The sequence below is a fragment of the Trachurus trachurus genome (genome assembly GCF_905171665.1).
Source record: "Trachurus trachurus genome assembly, chromosome: 24".
Taxonomy (NCBI): Eukaryota; Metazoa; Chordata; class Actinopteri; order Carangiformes; family Carangidae; genus Trachurus; species Trachurus trachurus.
In genome coordinates this window covers 9737487-9759013 of record NC_139910.1, presented here as the reverse complement: position 1 = coordinate 9759013, position 21527 = coordinate 9737487, and the positions used below count along the sequence as shown (strand labels likewise).

General features: G+C 41.4%; 2 protein-coding genes across 11 annotated transcripts in view; one reads left to right on the top strand and one right to left on the bottom strand.

The window, feature by feature from the left end:
- The first annotated feature begins 5413 nt into the window (after positions 1-5413).
- max (myc associated factor X) lies at positions 5414-18810 on the top strand. 9 transcript variants are annotated; one of them, XM_084000711.1, is made up of 5 exons: positions 5414-5591; positions 5884-5910; positions 12575-12682; positions 14628-14751; positions 16992-18810. In XM_084000711.1, exons 1-5 carry the CDS (start codon positions 5556-5558, stop codon positions 17177-17179), a joined length of 483 nt encoding a protein of 160 aa, XP_083856837.1. In that variant the 5' UTR covers positions 5414-5555; the 3' UTR covers positions 17180-18810. The 9 variants fall into 9 exon arrangements, with proteins under 9 accessions (XP_083856837.1, XP_083856835.1, XP_083856834.1 ...); XM_084000709.1 differs by having other exon boundaries at positions 14613-14751; XM_084000708.1 differs by having other exon boundaries at positions 12575-12700.
- Positions 9946-21527, bottom strand: part of fntb (farnesyltransferase, CAAX box, subunit beta) — a 38586-nt gene continuing 27004 nt past the window's right edge. The window contains exons 12-13 of one of the 2 annotated variants that reach the window (XR_014596425.1): positions 19697-20043; positions 9946-12667 (exon numbers count right to left, since the gene is read on the bottom strand). Coding sequence is in view for 1 of the 2 variants with exons in the window: in XM_084000705.1 (XP_083856831.1) it covers positions 19873-20043 (171 nt within the window). In the remaining variant the exon portion in view is untranslated. Of the gene's footprint in view, positions 12668-19363; positions 20044-21527 lie in introns of those variants that run through there. The other variant, XM_084000705.1, reaches the window with a different exon arrangement.

The window sequence follows — 21527 nt, the reverse complement described above, 5'->3', positions numbered from 1 at the left end:
AATAAAAAACCTCCTGATGCCAAACCACCATTAAAAGCACTAAAAACACAAATGTAATGGATCAGATCATTAGGAGTCCACAGTTTTGCTTCACAGCTAAGAGCAGTCTTGATGTTGTGATCACGCTTGTTGGCGACAGCTCTCACATTAAGCTTCTGCCAAGAACAAACTCTGCACATGATCACAAATTACACACAGTTCACAGACTGTTACTCCAGAGCCAATGCCAAGGCTCATGATGGCCGTCATGTGCTGCAAAGTCCTCATCGTCTGCAAGTGGAGAATGAACCAAGGAGGAGGAGGAGGAGGAGGAGGAGGAGGAAGCTCCTTGTGCACACAGCTCTGGATATAAACACATTTGACTATAAAGGTAACCAGGGCCGTTGTATAGGGGAGAAAGGTGATGATAATTCTAGGGGCCCAGCGCCCAGTGGGGCCCACAAAAAACCCCAGTAGTCTAATCTTTGTATGACTGATTTATTCTGCGTAAGACCCTGACTAATACTCATACACTGTACACTGTAAAAACTCAACATCTTTCCAAGAATATTTGTCTTATTTCTTATCCAAATGTCTCATTTCTAGTCAAAGCTAATCTCTTTCCACTTAAAATAAGACTCATAACCTAAAAATTAACTTGTTTTTAGATCATTTTCACTTGAAATTAGTAGAAAAATCTGCCAGTGAAAAATGTTTTTTGTGCTTGTAATAAGGAAGAAAAACTTGTTTCACTATCAGATTTTTTCTACTTATTCCAAGTGAAAATATGCTTTGAAGAAGTAAGAAGTGTCTAAAAACAAGTTACTTTTAATATGATGTGTCTTACTTTAAGTATAATGAGATTTGTTTTGACTAGAAATGACATTTTGACTAGAAATAGCACAAATATTCTTGGTAAGATACTTGAGTTTTTGCAGTGTAATGCTGCATTAGCATCAAAACAAGGTAGGCTAAATAAAAAATGATAATACACACGTAGTCTAAGAAAAAGAACTGGAAAAGTTAGGGGGAGGGGCCCACTTTAGTATTCTTTAAGGGGGCCCAGAATTCCTAGCAACGGCCCTGAAGGTAACTGCACAACATCAGTTATTTCCAGCCAGATGTGCTTTTACCCCCGGGGGCGGGGCCACTTCTGCAGTTGTGATGAATGAAGGATGTAGAAAAATATGTGAAAGCAAGAAAATACACATGAAAAATGTGGTAATGAATTGTGAGGAATGAGGCATTCACTGTCCCCACAGTCAATAAATTATCATTCATAATAAACCAGTTCGACCCATTCTTGGGCGTCAGCGTGCACAACTTTGACATTGTTGTGAAGAGATGAGTGCTTTGTGGTGTCGTTGTTATACTGTTATTTACTTCATTATTCATTTATTGTCATTTTAATTGTGTTTAATATGTGAAATGTGATATCTATTTATATGAAAACCATGATTATTTCACTGTCTTTGTCAATGTTATTGTGTGTTTGTGTTTAATATGTTTAAAAATCAATACAACTATTGTACAGTTCGACCTATCATTTACTGCCATTACTGTAAGAGTGAAGAAAGGCAGTCGTAATAAAGTAGAATAGAAATTGCAAACTAAGACTAAACACTAACAGCTTCGACCGGCGTGCAGGTTTAAAATCAAGTGAACACAACTGTTACATGACAGGATGTGTTGATGAAGAGTAACATCCCTTAAAATGGTCCAGAACCAGAGCAGTCGCACCAGTGACAACATCTGCTACACAAATAATAATATCTGAAAGGTCTCTGTGGAAACTCTGCTCTACGTGGCTGCGTTGTGTTTATGGGTTTAATCTTGATGAGTCGTGACGAGTTTGGCTGAAAAGTAAATATGTAAATAGGTTTCTTCCTCTGTGAAACCATAAACCACAGGCTTCTCTTCCTCTGTGCTTATAACAAAAGAAAGAGTAAAGCAGCAAACAGGTTTTGACAATTCAGACATGAGAGGCTTTACAGTAAGACCAGGTATTAAAGAAACTGAAACAATATAAAAAAGACACACAAATGGAATTTAAAGCATGAAACATGTCAATTTAGTGGAGATGAGTACAACACTGTCCAATCTTAAAACACTAGAGAAGTATCACAGTATATTTGGCTGCATTGGCAAAATAATTAAACCCAATAATTCAAATTTATGCTGATACAGCATGCAAACACCTGTATAAAATGTTGTTATAGGCCTACTGTATCAAAGTTGCACAATCATAGGTGTCTTTACAGCTGAGAAATGAGCCAGTAAAATGTTTTTGGTGCTGCATCAACAATTCAGCAACACCCTTTCAAAAACTAGAACAATACTACGCATAGCTCTGTTGCCATCACATTACATGAATGATAATATAACATCAAACCACCCTGACTCAAATAAAATTAATACACAAAATAAAACACACAAAAATGTATATTTTCTTTTAAATATTAAGAAAATAAAGCAGAACCTGGACCTGTAGTTGAATAATATAATATATAGCCTATATATCCTGATCTTCTGGTTATCAATCTGTCAGCAGCATCCCGTCTGTAATTCAGTGTCCTCTCCCCTTCAACAGTAAAGTAGATCGCCTCTGGTGGGATATACTATGTACATTAATCCATGATAGCATGTAGAGACAAATCTTGGTTTCATAAAGGCCTGATTCAAAATCAGTAATCCGTCATGTGAAAAGATATTTTTTTCCTAAAGGATCATACGAATTGTAATAAAAGCGAAAATACAAAACATCTGGAATAATGCAGAGCAGCAGTATACAGATAATGTAGTATACTGTGGCCCATATACCTGTTTAAATCACATTACTGTAAACACTCCTGCTTATGGACAACTTCAGATGCTCACATTACTGGACAGGATCTCATGAGCCGCTCTGGGAAACTACATTATGCTCGTCCAGTGCACTTCACTTCACTGGCACAGTGAGACCGCTATCTGACCGTGATATATCTGACTGTGACACCCCCTCCCCTCCCTTCTATAAGTCATGCAGGAACAATAAAGGGCAAGAACAAAACAAAATCTCTCATGGTGACTGCGTCCTGGGCCCTCGGTGTGGTCGGCAAATATGCTGGAAAGGGACAAAAGGAGGGCATTTTAATGGTTTAACAGGCCGGCCCTGTAAGGACATAGGGGGAGGGGAGGGATCCTCTGCCTGGCCTGATCAGCCTCTCCAACTATAATTACAGCTCAGTGCTTCACATGCCTGGATTTTTACCACTTTTTCCTCCTCGAGACCCCGGCCACAGCTAATCAGAGTTGGAGCTCCCTGCAGCCTGAATATTATGGACTGAAATGGTGTTAAAAACACTTCATAACTCAAGCTCAGGCCCCGGAGGGAAAAGCACTAAGGGTGTGGCAAGAAGGCAAAATGAGAAAAATCTTGTTTTTTTTTTTTTTACTGTGAGCTCTGCCTCATTATCATATCTCATCCTGTAACAGTAGTACCCATCCCCTGGGTTGGTTTTAAATGTGAACGCAGAGCACAAATATCGCTAAATGCTTCCTTGCTGTCGTCCTGGAAGATGGAGAGACTTCACTTCACCACAGCAGATGCATTATTCAAGCCTGCATGGCCTTATTGTGTTGCCATCCTTTAAATAGGCTATACAGTTACCCACCATATATTTCTGGGTGACCCTGTTTTGGCTCTGCTGCTGCTGCTGCTGCTGCTGCAGGACGTACAGAATGATGAAATAAAGTGGTAGATGAGGGGTAAAACTGGCAGAGAGGGTAGGGGGCAGAATGGGGGATAATCCAGACCAGCTTAAAGGTGGAGGAAGAGATGGTGGGATGAAGGTCAGCGCAGGTCTAAAGCCGTACGTGGGCGATGGAGGCGATGGAGGCCATGCAGGCAGGGTGTCGCCTGCAGCTGCTGTGGCCTCTTGACCTGCTGGGGGAACGGATGAGGCTGCTCCCCAGCGTGTTTTTTCTTTCTTTCTTTTTTTACACATTGACTGATCCACTGTTGCAGCACAAAATAATCCACAGTGTAAGCTCCTTATCTACAGCACAATTTTGTGAAAAAGGAAGCACCAGAGCAGATTATTTGCAATTTGTCCAGTGACCAGCCCCCACACAACATAACAACACAACTTTTATTTATTTATTTTCCCACCAGTGAGGATTTAAAATAGTTGTTGTGTGTAGTTTTGCATCCAATTGATACCGATGATTATTCCCAGTATACATTAATCTGCTGATTCTCTTCTGTCTTATGTTTGAAATATTAGAAAACACTGATAAACATCCTTTCAAATATCATTTTGTCCAGTTGACATGACCCACAGATAGTCAGCTCACTAAAATAAAAGACTTGGGAAAACTCAAAAAATATTCATTTTTCATTCATTAATTTCTTTTTTACCCTAAAATTTTCATTGGTTATTAAAATGGTTGCAGTTTAACATTATGTTGCTCAACAGATCAATCAGTTAATTGACTACAGCAGACGATGGTGATAAAGAGAGAAAGAAAGAAAATGAAGAAAATAGGAAAGATAATAAAATGAATACACCAGAGCTGCATTTTGAAGCGCTACAGGCAGGAACAAGGTGATTGGTGTGTATTTGTGGGCCGGTGTAACCGGATCTGAGAGTGTGCGTCTGGCTGCTGAGTTTGTGTGTCTTCTGTGTCTCTTCTTTAAAAATCCACGTGTCTCGGCCATGGCCCTATTTAGCTCCTCTGACATACAAATACGACGCAAACTACAATTCCCACAATGCTTCCGGAGAAACAAGACGCTATGACGTCGCAATCGACACATGGAAGTTGTAGTCCACGAGTAAAATGTTGCCATCTTTTTGAATAACATTTAAAGCATGATGTTAATATTTCTTCATCTTATCGTTTTAAAACTATCTTTCTCGATGTAAATATACGTTTAACCTTTTCCGCCTATGCGTTTATTTTCCGTTGAACGCCGAACAACCGCCGCCGCGACTACATTTCCCAGTTGCCCTGGCGACACTGCGCATGCGCATGATAAAAGTAAAAGGTCCCAGCGGAGTTCTCCTGGACGATATTTTGTTGCCATGGCCCTATTTAGCTCCTCTGACATACAAATACGACGCAAACTACAATTCCCATAATGCTTTCACAGCAACAAGACGCTCTGACGTCGCAAGCTTAGCTCATCGACACATGGAAGTTGTAGTCTTCGAGTAAGATGTTGCCTTCTTTCTGAATAACATTTAAAGCATGTTAAGATTTCTTCATCTTATCGTTTTAAAATGATCTTTCTTAATGTAAAATATACGTTAAACTTTACTGTAGGAATGCGTTTATTTTCAGTTAGCGCGCCGAACAACCGCCGCCGCGACTACATTTCCCAGTTGCCCTAGCGACGATGCGCATGCGCGGTGCTCAGCGGGAGGCTCGTGTGTGGAGCGTAGTCACGTGGAGACGGTAGAGAGTCCGGTTCTGTCCAAACAGACCGTGAGCTGTTAGCAGAGTCTGGCTGTTGGAGCGCCGCTCGGTGCTAAACCGCTTCATGTTGTTTTTTTAGCCTCCCGTCCCTTTAAACTAGCCTATTTTATCGAAGAATGAGTGATAACGATGACATCGAAGTCGATAGTGACGTGAGTATGACCACTTTTCGCTATTTTAAGGATGTTATTTTGCTAGCTGGCGGTTTAGCTGAACTAGCTTTCTCGGCTAAAAGCGTTAGCTCTACCAGTAGGCTCTGCTTTTCTGTGATAAGTATTTTTTTTCTCCCTGTCGGGAGTCGAATTAATTGATAAGCAGTACAAACACTAGCCTTACTTTTTTTTAGCATTAATTATCAGCGTAATGATTTCACTCTCAGCGAAACAGTGAGATTTGCTGAACAATTATGGCTACAATTGTACTTTTTGTTCTGTTTCTTTGCAGGAAGAATCACCGAGATATCACAATGTGGTGCGTAATGCTGGGGGGATTTGTCCAGTGTCGAAAATGTCTCACTGTTATTGCAAAGTTAATTCACCCTTCACTGTTTTGCTTTTGTTTTTTATATATTATATATTAATTTATTTATTGGTATTTAGTCGATTGCACAGTGGAGGTTGGTGTTACTTCAAACTGAATGTGAAAGTGCTGCTTTCTATGTGTTTTTAATATATGAAATTAACATGTGTGCACGGCAACTTCCCGTCCTCTTTTTTATTTTAAACTAGTTAGTCATGCATTTCTAATCGTGCAGCAATTGTTCCTCGGCATCAGCGTTGGTTAGCAGTGCACTGCAGGGTATCCCCCATCCTGTGCTGCGAGTACGCGGCCATAGGAAGACGGTGACACGACATCTATATTTAGACCAAAGCTTTATCCCGCTACAAAGGCGTTTTTGTTGCATGTTTATTATTGTTTTTCTCGGTTAATACATAAGCTTTTCTAGTGTCAGGTGGCAGCAGCTGGTTTGGAGTCGGGGTTTTTTCTTTTTCTTTTCCTCCCTCCTTTTTCTCCCCCCCCCCCCCTTTCGGCGTTGCACTTCACACCACGGGGATTCCGCTCATGATTTGCAAATTACACATCTAGGTCATCTCAGAAAAAAAGAAAAAAAAAGACGACCGTTTACATTTCGCAGTGCATCCGCGGTGAGGATGCAGAGGCTGGATGGAGGAGGGAAAGGAAGGGAAGGGAAGGTAGAGAGCTCACGGAGGCTTGTTGCATGTGCAGAGGAGCGGGGGTGGCCGCGCCTGCATCTCGGACCAAGCCTTCGTGTCAGGAAGGGAAGAGGTTGTTGTTGTTGCTGCTGCTGCGGGATGTTTCCCCTCTGTGTTGTGTTGCAACCAGTGATTATAGCCATCTTCCCTCTCCCTCTCTCTCTCCGTGTGTGTACACTAGGCCACTCACTGAAGGGGCTGGCGGTCTAAATGAATGACGTATAGCTGCATCGCATACACCCTGGCTGCACGACTTTGAGTTAATGCACACACACAGGCTGCACAAACACAACACAACACTACACTACACGACGCCTCGCCTCGTCTCTATAATCCGATACCCGAGAACTGAAAACGCAAGAGCTCATATTTAGTGATTTAGTGTTAAATCTCTCTCTTTAGCTCTATCTCTCTCTCTCTCTTTGTAAATAACATACATTAGTGATGTAAATATTAGAAAAATAGCTTTAAATCCCGGCGCCCTCCAACAGACCTTTTGCTTCAATAGAGTCATCAGCTCAATAGCAGAGCCACAGCCAGGAAACCTGATTTAGGTTCAGTTAGTGTCATTTAACTTGATTACAGCAGCCATAAACATAAATATGTATGTGCTGAGAGCTGTTTGTGGCCCTCGGTGTCTGACAGCTGCTTCCATCTCTGCACTTATTCTGTGTGCTTAAAAATCTGCAGCATGCACAAATACGGCAGAAGGATTTAAGTATTTCTATTTAAAAATCTTGATTACTCTCTAGGAAATTAAACTACAGCTCTTATTACAATACAAACCCCTTTATAATAAGATGAACTTACTTTTGTAAAATCAGAATTTAATGGAAAAATATCAATTTCCCTCCCTTTTTATCAAGCTGTTGCATTAGCAGTTTACTTGACATTACTCAAGTATAAAAATTAACTCAAGCTATTCTGGCGTTTCCACTGCACAGGTTTCCAGCTCACTCAGATTATTTATTTAGAAATCAATTGTAGGTCTTTAATGGACATCGTTTCGTACATCAGATTTTACACAGAGTGGCATTTCTTGTCCCACACACACACACCCACACGCCCGTCTTTGGTCAGGCGTGTTTACCAATGGTGGCTGCACTGAGCACATAAAACCAGGCGGCAGCCAAGATTTCTCTTTTTGTGGTTTTGGCAACAGGCAGAATTAACGTTAATTAGCTTCAGCTGAGTAACATTTACTACGGAGAGAAGTCGTTAGAGCAACCAGCGTCAACTTTCACTGGCTACAGCTGGTTAAGACGCCGCTGATAATGTGGGTTGTAATTAAATGCCACAATTTGCTTCTTTTTGAATAGAAAAAAGTGAGAAATCATTTAACCGTACATGCAAATGATATTTTTTTGAGTGTTGAGTGAAGCGTGGCAGACACTGAATAGGTTTCCAGACACAGATAGCGAGGCTGTTGTCTGGAGATACAGTTCGTTTCAGGGTGAGATAAGAAACCGGTCTTGTGGTCGCGTTGGACTAAATAGAAAATGTGCATTATGACGTGTGAGGCCTGAATATAGAGGTAAAACAATTAGTTATTTGACAGAAGGGACTTAATTGGCAGCCATTTTGATAATCACTAGTTAACATTTTGGCAAAAATGAGCTCACTTACATCCTCTAATGGGAGGAGCTGCTGCTTTTTCTGTTCTGTATCACTGCAGACTGTGAATCAGACAGATAAAGACTTGAATATGTTGCCATGCACCTGTTTTTTTTTTAACAATTTACTCATAATTTATAGACCAAAAAAAACACAGGAAGAATTTGTAGTTTAAATGTGTGGTATTTACAGCTCATCTTGAAAACAGCAGCTCATTCGCCTGCAGCAGAGTTTGATTTATTGCCAGGTTTTTTTGTGCTGTTATTAGTGCAACAAGGCTCCATGTTCCTCAGCACAGTGTAGGTTTTCATTCTTAGAAAGTGAGACGATCATCATCATCATCGTCGTCGTCGTGATGAAGCTGCTACCGGCTCCTCCACTTGGCACCTGGAGCCGGTTATGTAATGATGTCATGGTCAGGTACGAGTAGAAAGGAAGGGAGCAGCTCGGCTGGCGTGGCCCAGGCAGCAGCCGGCGAAAGGTGTCGGTTTTATGATGAGCTGAGGTAACTGGACACCTGTGGGGTTTTTTTCTTTTTTTAAGTGGTGCCTGTTGTGCTTAACAACTCAGATAGCGTGTGTGTGTGTGTTATAGCCATCAAGGCACCACAACGTGACTGAGTACAATCAGATGTATTGACAAAGACACAGACCTTCAGGGCAGGTTATTATTCTCAGATTGTTATATAAATAATAAGTTTGTAATGTAAATAGTAAGTTGTATATCACATGTCTTAAGTCGTTATCTATTTACTCCCCTAGAAAATATACAGTCATAACCAAGGTTTGTTAAGTATCAGGATGGACACTGAAACTTAAAGAAAGCAAAGTTAGGATAGATATAAAGAGACTTAGATTCTGTTCTATATAACTATACAGATATTTTTTGAAGTTAAAAATTAAAAATAATTAGTGGAGGTGTCATTGATCCTGATGGGTTTGACCTTTCTGTAGTTTGTAGACGACTGAAACCAGCCACGCCTCAAAAAATATGTAGCTTCGTCTGTGTGAAACAGAACTTCTGCCTTTTTTTTCCTTTAAAAAAACTAATGTTGGATGTTTGTTTTGTTTAGTTTTTTAGATAAATGTTGCCGTAAATGTAATTTGAATGTCATCAAAGTGGCAAGTTTTTATTTAAACCACCCAGGCCACTTAAATAATGTCTCTAAAACGTGGAGTGGTTGTATGTGGAGCAGCTCCCACTCGAGTATGTCCTCGGATCTTAATTAACCGCTCGCTGATTAATCGTGGTTTTTAAAGAACCAGTGAAGCCGACGCTCACAAAACCTCAAAATATGAACGTTTAATGTTAAATTCAACTTGGGTTATTATTATTTCCTGTCACAGTTTTGCGGGATAAATACATCGGCCACGTGTAATAGTGATTCAGAAGGAGGCGTCTTATGTCTATTCACACAATGAAAATGGCTGGCAGACTTGTAATTGCACATACCATCAACACCAGTCATACGTTTTGTGTTTTATATGCCAGTGTTAGTGGAGGGAGCGCGGCCGACCACGCCTCTCCCTCTCCGCTGGCTGGAGGTTTGCATGATACGAGGAGATGAGAGCACAAGGTCCTGGTGGACTTGTGTCTTGATAATGATGATGATGATGATGTTTTGTTGCTTTTGTGCAACAGGAGCAACCGTCTCCGTGGCAGCCAGACTCACAATCACAAGTTAGGCATTATTTTATTACATAGTGTGGTTTTTTTTTTTTCAGTTTCAATCGCATGTTTGTGACATTTGGCCACTTCTTGTTTCTCACGTGTAAATTTGCTTAACCAGTCCGTCACGTGAGCTGGGTGTTTTTCTTTCTATATGGCACACACACACACACACACACACACACACACACACACACTGAACACATTGTCCCTCCCTCCCGCCAGACATATGACACACTGAGGGCTTGTTTTAACCTGCGTGCTGCTGTCTCACTTGCGGCTACTTTGGTTTTTGTTTTGATCAGAGAGGACCAAAATGAGTCAGCTGCCGATGATACCAGGTCACACTTAGACTTCTACTTTGTCTCCAGTCGTCGCATCATCCAGCTGTTGTGTTGCTAATATTCAAATCAGGCCGCTTTGGTCTTCGACGTATGATGATCATGAGTCGTCGCTGAGCAAAGGATCTGATTGGATGTCTTGATCTGGTGATGATAGCGTGGATTAGTCCCGAATCAGATGTGATTGGAGGCCGTGATGGTTTGGCCTAAAAAAAAACCACACACACAAACAGGTTGAACTACAAGCAAACAAACTGATCTCTCCCTCTCTCTCTCTTTGGCTCGGGGGTCATGTGACCGTGGCAGCCATCTTGTGCCTTTACAGTCTAATTAGGATGCAAATGTGCAGTTGAAATATGCAGCAGCCTGTTAGATGCTGCTTCCGTTGGCGCTCGGTTATTATTAAAATAATAAAATAAAAAAACTTCACAGAAGAAAAATGAAAAATGTGGAGTTTGCTCAAGCAGCAGCATGAAATTAACCACGACTTTGTCCCAGTGCAGCGGAGGTCATGTGATTTGAAGCTGTGTGAACTGTAGAAAGAACAGGATGCACGTCAGAAAACAAACTCTAAACAACACTGAGCTGCTTTTAAACCCCAAATCTGAAGCTACATTAAAAAAAGAAGAAGCAAATCTCCATCATAAATCTACATTTCACACATTCACGCCTCTGTCGGTCACCGTGCTGCTGTTTTAATTCAGTCGGTCGGTGTGTAATCCTCATTCAGGATCCCAGTGTCTTGTCCTTGACCTGGTCCCGGGTTAAAATGGCCACATAATCCAGCAGCAGCAGCAGCAGCAGCTACTGGTGAGGAGGGAACTGAACCTCAGGGTCCGTTGGTTGTTGGACCTTTTCAACTTAGAGATACTTTATTGATCCCAAAGTAAATTCAAAGTGCGATATTCAATAACGTGAGGTTGTCGGAGTTGTCGTCCGTGGTGGTGACAGTCAGTTTGATTGTATATCTCTAGTAACGAGGTGGTTAATTTCTGTTTTATCTGTCTCTTAGCAGGATATTCCATCAACATTATGGGTTTTAGTGAAACTTGGTGCGAGGAATGTGATTAGTTTGTTTTTTTTTGGTTTGGCTCTTAACTGAAGTAATGATACATACACAATTTTTCCAAACTCGGAGATGAGGCGTCTCAAAAACATTTTCCACATTAACTCTCATTAACACTTGAATGTGAAAAGTGAGGGTTTATTCTGTGGTTGTCTTGTAGCTGTTAGTGGTTCATTTCTGTGATAATTTAGTTTGATTGTGCAGCATTGGAGGATTTGCACCGTTTCCTCTAGTAAATATTCAGAATATTTATTGGTGGCTGATTCACAGATGTGAGAGCCTGCCTGGTCTTGTCATTTTTATATGAACATACAGGGGGGATATTACTCTGGGGAGTTGATGTTTGTAGAGTTGAGGCTTTGAAAATTTCCATTTTCCAATTTTAAAAATGAATTTGTATTCACCAGACAGACAGCCACCACCACATCCGATCAATATACACGGATGTAAAGATGTTATTCTCCATCTTGGTTATTCACCTCACTGACCACACCCAAATTGCCCAAATTGGGGTCTGACATGTGAATTACTGTATTTTATAACGACCACAGGGACCCATGATGATACGTTAAGACACAGATTTTATTTTAAAACTAAATAAACAGCTGCACAGACAGTTTTTATGCACATGAATACCTTACAATCAGTTATAATAACATGAAGAGTGGGATCATGTTGATATTAAAATGACAAAAAAACACTGGCATCTGTAGCTGGAACAATCATTTTCATGACGATTTAGCCTAAATATATGATTGTAAAGTATTACTGTATATATATATTTTGCGTTTTGGTGGCGGTTAATCAGAAATTACAGGACGTTGTTTTGAATTTTTTGAATTTGTGATTGAAATGATTCAGTATTTTACGATAAATGAGCCGGGAGATAAAGAAAATGATCATAAATAATGAAACTAATTGATCGCTGGATGTTGGCCCTTATTTAAAAATCACATACTGACTAAACGTTGTCGTCGTTTTTCATCTCTGATGGATAGAAATCACATGTCAACATATAGATATACATGTATTTATTGGTTTACATAACAATCAAAAGCACACAGTGTCGTCGTGGTGTCGGTGCAGGCAGCGTGCGACTTGGCAGCAGAGCGGTTTGTGTAGGTTTGACCACGGACGGCTGGACTCCCCCACCGTCGTCCTCTCCTCCTCCTCAGCTCTACCCACGCTGCTCTGCTGCCAGGCTGAAGGCCTTGTGACTCTTCTCATTGCAGGCAGACAAACGGGCACACCACAATGCGCTGGAGCGCAAACGTAGGGACCACATCAAAGACTCCTTTCACAGCCTTCGGGACTCTGTGCCCGCCCTGCAGGGAGAAAAGGTTGGTAACGCTCAGACTGTAAGTGCTACGGGCATCTACCTACACCATATAAAAAAAAAAAACGCACTCAAATACACCCACAATTCTGTCATTATTTTGTTTGCTGAATCGATGTATGTGAATAATATGAAGTGTTATAATGTTTTAAAATGTCGGTGACTGTATTGAACATGAAATGTGCTGCTGCTGCTGCTGCTGCTGTTGTTGTTGAGACCACGCAGGGATGAGAGCGTTTTTACCATGAGGTTACATTTAATGGTTTCTTGACGCAGATGTCTTGACTTGTTGGATGTGTGCGTGTCAGTGGAGGGAAACAGTTGAAGGGCCTGAGACGAGGAGGAGGAAGAGGAGGAGGAGTGCAGATTGGCAGCAGCGAGACAGTGATGCAGTCTAAATACTTGGACCAGCGTCAGGAAGTTATTATGAGGAAATTTTTGTTGCTCTCTTCCTGTTTTGACATCCATGACATTGAGAGCATTTGGAGGGGGTTCAGTAACTGGGCACAGTGTTTTATTTTCCCCTAAAAAAGACCAGTTCAACACACACACACATATATACACATACACAGAGCGTGAAGGGCGGGGGCCCGTGAGATGCTGCGAACTAAGGGATGTTTGCTCATAATTTGTACGAAGTGTTGGGTTACAGCCGCCTCAGTCGTCGCCCCCCGCCCCTCTCCCCTCTCCCACCGCCGTACTGATGTTGTAGCTGTGTGTTTTAGTGCAGCATTGTTTCTGGCGAGAGGAAGCAGAGCAGAAGAAGTGAAGACGAGAAGAAACTGGTGTTAAATGTCTTGTTATTTGATCAGTCAGTTTAATGAAGCTGTGTGGTGTGGTGTGGTCGCTAGTTGTTGTTAGTTACAGTTTTATTGATGGATGTTTGTCAAAGTTGAGGCGTCAAAGTCTTTTCTGTTGGTACAAAGATTATTATTTAGCTGAGGTGGAAAAGCCACGTAGGTCCTGACTCATCTCATTTCACGATCAGTTTAGTTTGTGGTTGGCAGCCAGAACAATAGTCACACTCATTAAATACAGCAGCTGAGGCTGAAACAGGACGACGCTGGGAATCAGCAACAATTTTTGAAGAATCGATTTGCTGTGAATTAAAAGAAAAAAATAGCTAAAGCTTCTTAAATGTGAATATTTTCAGAGTTTATTAGTTTCTATAATAAAAAATAGGAATATCTTTAGGTTTTTCAGGCCGTTGCTCTCAGTGCTCACAGTGTCTGTCCGCTGGGCCTTGGAAGATAACTGTGATGCGTATTTTACATTAACATTCGCCCTGACCTTCTTATAGACTAAACCAATTACCACAGAGAATAATTGGCAGATAAATCAATAAAGAAAACAATCAAGGACACTCGCAGAGAATACAGACTCTGCCAAGGCCAATGTTAAACAACCAAAAGAAGAAGAAAAAAAACATTGAGTAAATGCCTCATCCTTTCAACAAGTTTGATGCAAAATGCTTCAACGCAACCTTCACAGTGGAGGTAATAATGTTATGGAGCTTTATTCTGTAAAATAGTTTGATAAATTAGCATTAGACACATTAAAGAGCTCCTATTGAGTACAGATTGTTTTATTCTGAAGGCGGCGATCGGCCACAGACAGCTGTGTGACTCAGATCTTTACAGATGTTTTGTCTTGAAGATGAAGGAGTTGATTGTAGCGACAGGACGAGAGTTTGCGTTAATGAAGGCGGCGGAGGTCACGACCTCTGCCCCCTGGGTGTCAGACTGAAGCGCTGGAGGATTTCAGAGGTTAAGCTGCGTCGTCCTAGATCTCTCTGCAGCGTGTGTGCGTGTGTGTGTGTCTTGTGTAGCAGCAGCAGCAGCATGACATAAACTGTTAATTTGTTAACAAGTGTTTTTTTAAGGAAATCTGAATACCGGTGTCATCGCTACAATCTCTGCATGTGTCACTAACAGCAGTCTACCAAACAGGCGTCTCGAGCTCAAATCCTAGACAAAGCCACAGAGTACATCCAGTACATGAGGCGGAAAAATCACACACACCAGCAGGACATCGACGACCTGAAGAGGCAGAACGCCCTGCTGGAGCAACAAGGTAACATAACACAACACAACACACTGTTAGATTAGATCTACACGACTGTTTTCAAAACTTTATTTCATGATAACTTGTTTTTTTCGCAATTAACCGCGGTATCAAACGCCACAATTAATTAATTGTAAAGAAAAAAAGATTATGTCGGAACCACATCGGCAGATCAGCGCGACTTGCATGAACAAAAACAAAGTTCACACACAACAACCGCGTGTGTAACTTTGTTTTCGTTCCGTGCCCGAATGGTGAAGTTTAGCAGAGAAAGACTTAGTTAAACCAAAGTGAAGGTAAATGCACAGTAACTGGGTTAAATTATGTGAATGTCAATTTAGCCAACATAACAACGAATTGTTAGGGTGTCATTGTAGTAGTAATAATAATAAAAAAAGATTAAAATAAACTAATAAAAACAATTAATGACTTCAATATTCAAACATTTCCCCTGGGGGATTAATAATTGGTCCTATATTAATAGATACTTAAAATATTTGGTGTATGTAATTGGTAATGTAATAGGCTTTATGCAAAGCTCCACTACTTCCTGAACTTAAACCAACTCCTTTATTTCCTGTCTTACATTATTGGACAAAGTGATTAATCCAGGTGTGTTTGACCATTGTTGTGAGGCCAGACACACCTGGATGAATCACTTTGTCCAATAATGTAAAACAGGAAATAGAGAAGCTGGTTTAAGTTCAAGAAGTAGTGGAGCTAGCTTGGGCATAAAGCCAATTATACTGTATTTTGACTTCATTTGATTTTACACATTCATAGGGTTGTGAAATTAATTAATGCATAACAATCATGATATTGTGATTATTTCTCTGACAATAATTGTACCAAGAAAATCTATAATCGTGACATCTTCTATATGTGAAATAGGGATGAGTGTTGTTTTTTCTTCAGCAGATGAGATTTGACCTGCAGCGGCTGATAGGTGTTGAATGAAAGAGAAGGAAGGAGGGAAGGGAAAGAGGAAGGGAGGGAAGGGGCGGCGGCGAGGAAATGCAAATGCTCCACCGTCATGTTTTTGTGTTGAGAGCATGTCGTGGCGATAGAGGAGCTCACGCATGAATGGGCTGGAGAACATGTTGTCCCAATCTCACAATCAGTCTCTACTATGCTCAACTTCTACACTTCACTTTGTCTCAGTGTCGCTCTCTCAGTGTTAAAAGTTTCTGGAGTTTTTTCTCCCTCTCTCTTGGTATAGCAACACAATTTAATCGCAATATCCACAATACGCTGCAATTTTCCTGTTAGAAACAAAAAAAAAAGTGTTGGTGTTGCTACAGACACATCCAGGACAGCAAGTCAAAGGGACGTGTTAATTTGTTTTAGTGCAAGACCCGAAACGAAAGAGAAATCACATCTCCAGTTTTATTTTTTTATAAGTGAAAATAAAAAGCTGAAATTATATAATGCATTATCTGCCCATGTGATCGCAATATGAGGTTTTCACTTTCAGTATATGTTTTCTTTTTTTAAGTATATTTTTTGGCTTTATTTGATAGTGACAGTAGAGATAGACAAGAAAGGGGGAGGCAGAGAGAGCGGGAATGACATGCAAGAAAGGTCTGCCCGACGCGGGATTCGAACCGGGGACGCCTGCGGTGAGGACTATAGCCTCTACACGGGGCGGCCGCCTTAACCACTGCGCCACTCACCGCCCCTCAGTATATGTTTTTAGCCCTTGTATGGACTGCTGGTGCTGGATAATTTTGACCAGACGCAGATGGGGAAAAATTTGCAGTATAATTTAAATATATGTCGTGTTTTAAAGAAATGAGATAATAACAGAAAGTTACGAGACAGAGTTGTTTTTGAGGTAAATTCATGCAAAACCGCTGATGCGCGTTCCTGTCGGGGGCAGTTTTTCCAACAAGCAGTCTCTGTATTTACCTCTAAAACAACTCTGTCTTGTAACGTTCTGTTATTATCTCATAGCGTGGTGAATGTGCAGGTCACAACTTGTCCACCAGAGCATTTTGGAGTTGGTGGATTGTGTATTTGATGAGTTTGATGAGGGACAGGGGACCTGTAGCATTCACCTCCATTGTGTTCACTGAGCAGCTCGTGTCTCTGCCCTGCGGATCTCAAATCAACATGCATGAACCTACTCCTATGACTATAGAGATTATGGCAATAGGCAAATTTGGCAAATATGCCTTTAATGTGTGAATCGTGTTGTCCTCCTTGTGTTGACCATTGTCCTCTCCCCGTGTGTGTGTGTGTTCATGCAGTCCGCGCTCTGGAGAAGGTGAAGGGCTCCACTCAGCTCCAGACCAGCTACTCGTCGTCCGACAGCAGCCTGTACACCAACCCCAAAGGCAGCGCTGTGTCGGCGTTCGACGGCGGCTCCGACTCCAGCTCCGAGTCGGAGCCCGACGAGCCGCCCAACAGGAAGAAGCTGCGCGTGGAGCCGAGCTAAGGAGAGCGGCCGGCGGCAACAGCAGCAGCAGCAGCAGCAGCTAACTAACATCCTGGCCAAGGGTCGAGGTGGCGGAGCACAAGGGAGGGTGAGAGGATAAAATAAAATAAAAAATAAAAAAACGTAAAAGCCTTCAAAGCTCTCGAGGCTCATCGGACCCTCCCCCCTTCATGCCAACAACCACCACCGCCGGCCTCCCTCACCCTCAACCGTCGTCCTCGTCCTCTCTCCTCCTCCTCCTCCATCTCTGGGTGGGTGGGTGGGCTCGCACTGGAGACTCATGACCCCCTCCAAGAAGAAGAAGAAAAGAAGAAACGAAACAAAACCTCCTCACACCGACACCACCATCGTCTCCTTCTCCAGCGAAAAACAGGAGGGAGAAGAGAAAAGTCCGCGGGGTGGAAGACGACCGCTTCAGTTCATCTTTAGAGAGCTTCAGGTTTTTTCCCCCCTTCCCCCTCCTCCCCCCCCCCCCCCCTCTCTTTTCTCTGGTTCTGCGTCATTGGTATCTCCCCCCTCCTCCTCCCTCCTCTTCCTCCTCTAGCAATGTCAACAATCCAAAACCCAAAAAGAGGCAGCTTGGCTACTTAAGGACTTGATGCTTTTTTGTACCCTCAATAAAGCCCCCTCCTCCTACCCGTGTCGTTTTTGGGGGGTGGGAGGGTGCGCCAGGCGTACTCCTTCAAGCACTGCTATATTATATATTTTTTGTTTCTTTTTTTTGTTTAATTTTTGTTATTCTTGATAAAAACCTGTTTAGACTTTACACACACACACACCTAGATATAAATGGTCCTGGAGAAGACGTTTACCTTTTTAGAATAAAAACCAGAATAATAAATAAAAAAAAACATTTGTAGCTTACTTTTTTCCACTAAAGAATGTGAAGACGCTTTGAAGCAAATGTAAAAGTGATACCCACCTCAGGCCCACTGGATTGCAGATGTTTTCTGCCTGACACGTTTGTTAGACACAAGATTAAAAAAAAAAAAGAGAGAGAAAAAAAGAAAACGTGACTCCTTTGTTGAAATTGATGTTTTGAAGGAGAATATTCCTAAACTTGTATCGTATTTTGTCCTTTAGCTTGAAGTAGTGAATGACTTTAGGTGGCTGAATACGTTAGGCATCTCATTTTATATATTATTATTATTAAAAAATGAAATAAAAAGAAGCATTGATTGGATGTTTTCAAGTTCTAAAATATGTTATGCATTTCGTAGTAATCTCACAAGTCATGGGAAAATGCTAATTTGTCACTTGTAGTTTTCCTTAAGGGTATGAAAATAGGTATTGAATGTCAAAAGGTAGCTCCCGTCTTTTTTGCTGTACAAGGAAGCGAACGAGTCCCTGTCGATGTGTCGTGCTTTACACAGTTAATAAATAAAAAAAATCAATGTTGCTGAATCCCCCCAAGGAAAAAAGGAAGCATTTTTTGCGTGTCTAGGAAACGTGTGTGTATGTATATTGTTTCCATTTTATTTCCATTTAGGAGGATATAATTAGTGTAATAGGTCTTTGTTTGTCCGATTCCATTCCATGGAAATTACAAGTATGTTGTACATACTGCCAACAATTGTCTTGCAAGTTGAGGCCTACCTTTACTATGAGACTATAAAATAAACTATTTTATCCTTTAACATGCTGCTTGTGTCTTGTTTATTGAAGCTGCTGTCACACCGGGAGGTTAAAGTCTGCTGCAGTTAATTTAATTATGACTTATCGTTTGTTTTGTAATGAGCCATATTTCTCTCGTTAACTTCCCCAACTGCTGCAGTAAAGGTCGCCTCGGTGGAAGTCAAAGGTAGCTTCAGGTTTTTCTGGTTTGCAGTGGAGCAGACAGGTGTCTGGAGCACGACTCCACCAGGGCGTAATGCACGTAAATGTCCCATTATGTAACGAGTTTCTCCCCCCTCAGACACACACACACACACACACCAGGGGTTTGTGTGTTTTAAACTGTGTGGCCAGGAGGAACAAAACTGGGCCATCTGATGTTTTCATCTGTGAGCAACAGCCGTGGAAAACCTACTAAGAGTCTGAGCATCGCGAAGTATCTTTATTTTATTTAAGGATCATGGATTTTACTTTTTATTTTACATTTCCCTTAGGATGTAAAAATCCCCCCCTTGATGCACCAAGATACTAAAATGAGAGTATCTAAAATCTTTTAACCGTTTGGATGATTCATGTTTTATTCAGTGGGTTGGCTGTCAAATTAGTTGGCTTTTTTTCAAAGAAATTCTTCTGGAAATCAACAGGTGAGCTGAAACCACAGTTGTAGTTTGCTGGTTTTACCTGCCTGTGTTTAAAGCTCAGCATATCTCAAAGTCATAAAGCATTTTAAAACACCATTATGAAAAGTGCTCTACAAAGTTTTATTAACGTTGCTCATACTGAAACCTCATAGTTTCACTTTTATTTCAGAGAATGAAAACGAGGCGTTGCAAGCAAAAGAAAAAAACAAACAAAAAATCAGCTGTATGCAAAGCTGCCCACACAGGACTGTCGAGCTTTTACCAGGTCAGACTCCTCCTAAACTCCGGCCCCTCTTCTCTACTGAAGCTCCGACGTCCGGCAGGTTCCCGGCCTCGGTCCAGATCAGACCTGGTCTCGGCCGTGTGTCGCTGCAAGTCCCGTTAACCCCGGCGTCGGCTGGTTCACGTGTAGTGACGTCTCCGCTGACTGAGGACCGACTAGGACTGAGGCTCGGCCGGTGCAGAGGCAGCAGAGGGGTCCGAGGGGCCGTCGGTGGTAGCGGGTGCTTCCGGCCGCCGGGGGTCATCGGGGACGGGCAGCCGGTGAAAGTGCTGCAGGGCCTGAGCCACCTTCTCTGGACCGATGTTGTAAACCGGATGAGTTGGAGCCTGAAGGACAGAAACAAAAAGAAAACACGACATTTTGGTTCAGTTTTTTAATTCAAAGCATTTGTTTCCACACGTTTTATCAAAGTCATCAGGTGTGAGTTCGATCAGTCAGGACACTTCATCAATCCCCTGCAGGAAATTATGCAACAGTGCTCCATTTAACATTTACAAATAACTAGAGAATGCATTTCCTGAAGGAAATACGGGTGAATGCTGAAAGCTGGAAGCTAAATGAGCTGAATAAATTGTTGAAACAATGCTGAATTAAGTGACGAAATTGCTGAAGCAATCTTGAAAAGATGAAACAAAATCTGAAGAGTAAAAGTAAAACATGTAAGAAGGAGACTGCATGAAATGGTTGGAAATTACTTTGAAATTGAAAGGCTGGAAGTCTACTCAAATACAGTATATTTAAAACTGACAGCTTGAAAACATTGCTGAACCCATTCACCCTAATAAAACAAACAATATGACCTCCCCATATTAAAAGAGAAGAGAAAAAAGATAGTTAAACATTTACATGCCTTAACAGCCAGTTTGAACAGACGATGATTGATTATTGCACAAGGTGGAAGAATAAACAACGATGACAAAACAGTCATTACTATTTTCACTATGAAGGGAAACTTTCCATTGAATTCGGAGAGAAAACAGCATCTTTCACTAGCTGCATAAGAGGCAAATAACAAGTGTCAGAGTTAACGTGCAACATCGGAAAATAAAAAGTGAACAAAAAAAAAGAAATGAAAACACGTAAATACAGGGTCAATTCTCCCTTTTCCTTTTGTTGTGGTTGTTTCTGTCAGCGACATTACAAGAACTTCTATTGCAACATTACCACATAACACAAGCTCAGAAGTTTCCACAGTTGAATCAAAGCCTCTTTTAAATAAACAGAGTATATATAATAATTTTAATGCTCAGTATTTGTTGCAGGGCTCATATCTATACTGGATGATTCATTTTGTCTGCACTCAGTGGGTTTGGGGGCTGCACATGAGAAGCTGCAGCAGAATATTAATGTGGCTGTTGTGCACAAGCAATGCATGCAGTGGAGGGGCGGCGGGGGTTTCTGTAACAGTTAGTGCCAGTCATTGAAACAGGAAACAGAAAAATAAAAGCAGCCGCGCTGTCAGAGCCGCTCACATCTGTAAGTGTAACCACACGTCATTTGTCTTACTTTAACTTCTCAAACATCTGTCAGAGGATCTTGTTATAGATTTGTCTCTAAATGAACCTGGATCAAGAAGTAATCCCCCCCACCCACTCCCACCCAAGACCACAAAACTGCAAATGTCTCAGTCTGTTCACTGTTAATGCAGGAGAACGTGTTGAATCCAAACTGCCTCCTGCACAAATAACAAGCTGCTAGTTTAATAAAGTGGAGGAGGAAATCAAATCAAAGAGAAAATGAGAAGCTTATGAAGGTCTTTCAAAGGCATTGAGTTAATATAATTTAAAAAAATAAATAATTTTCATTTTCA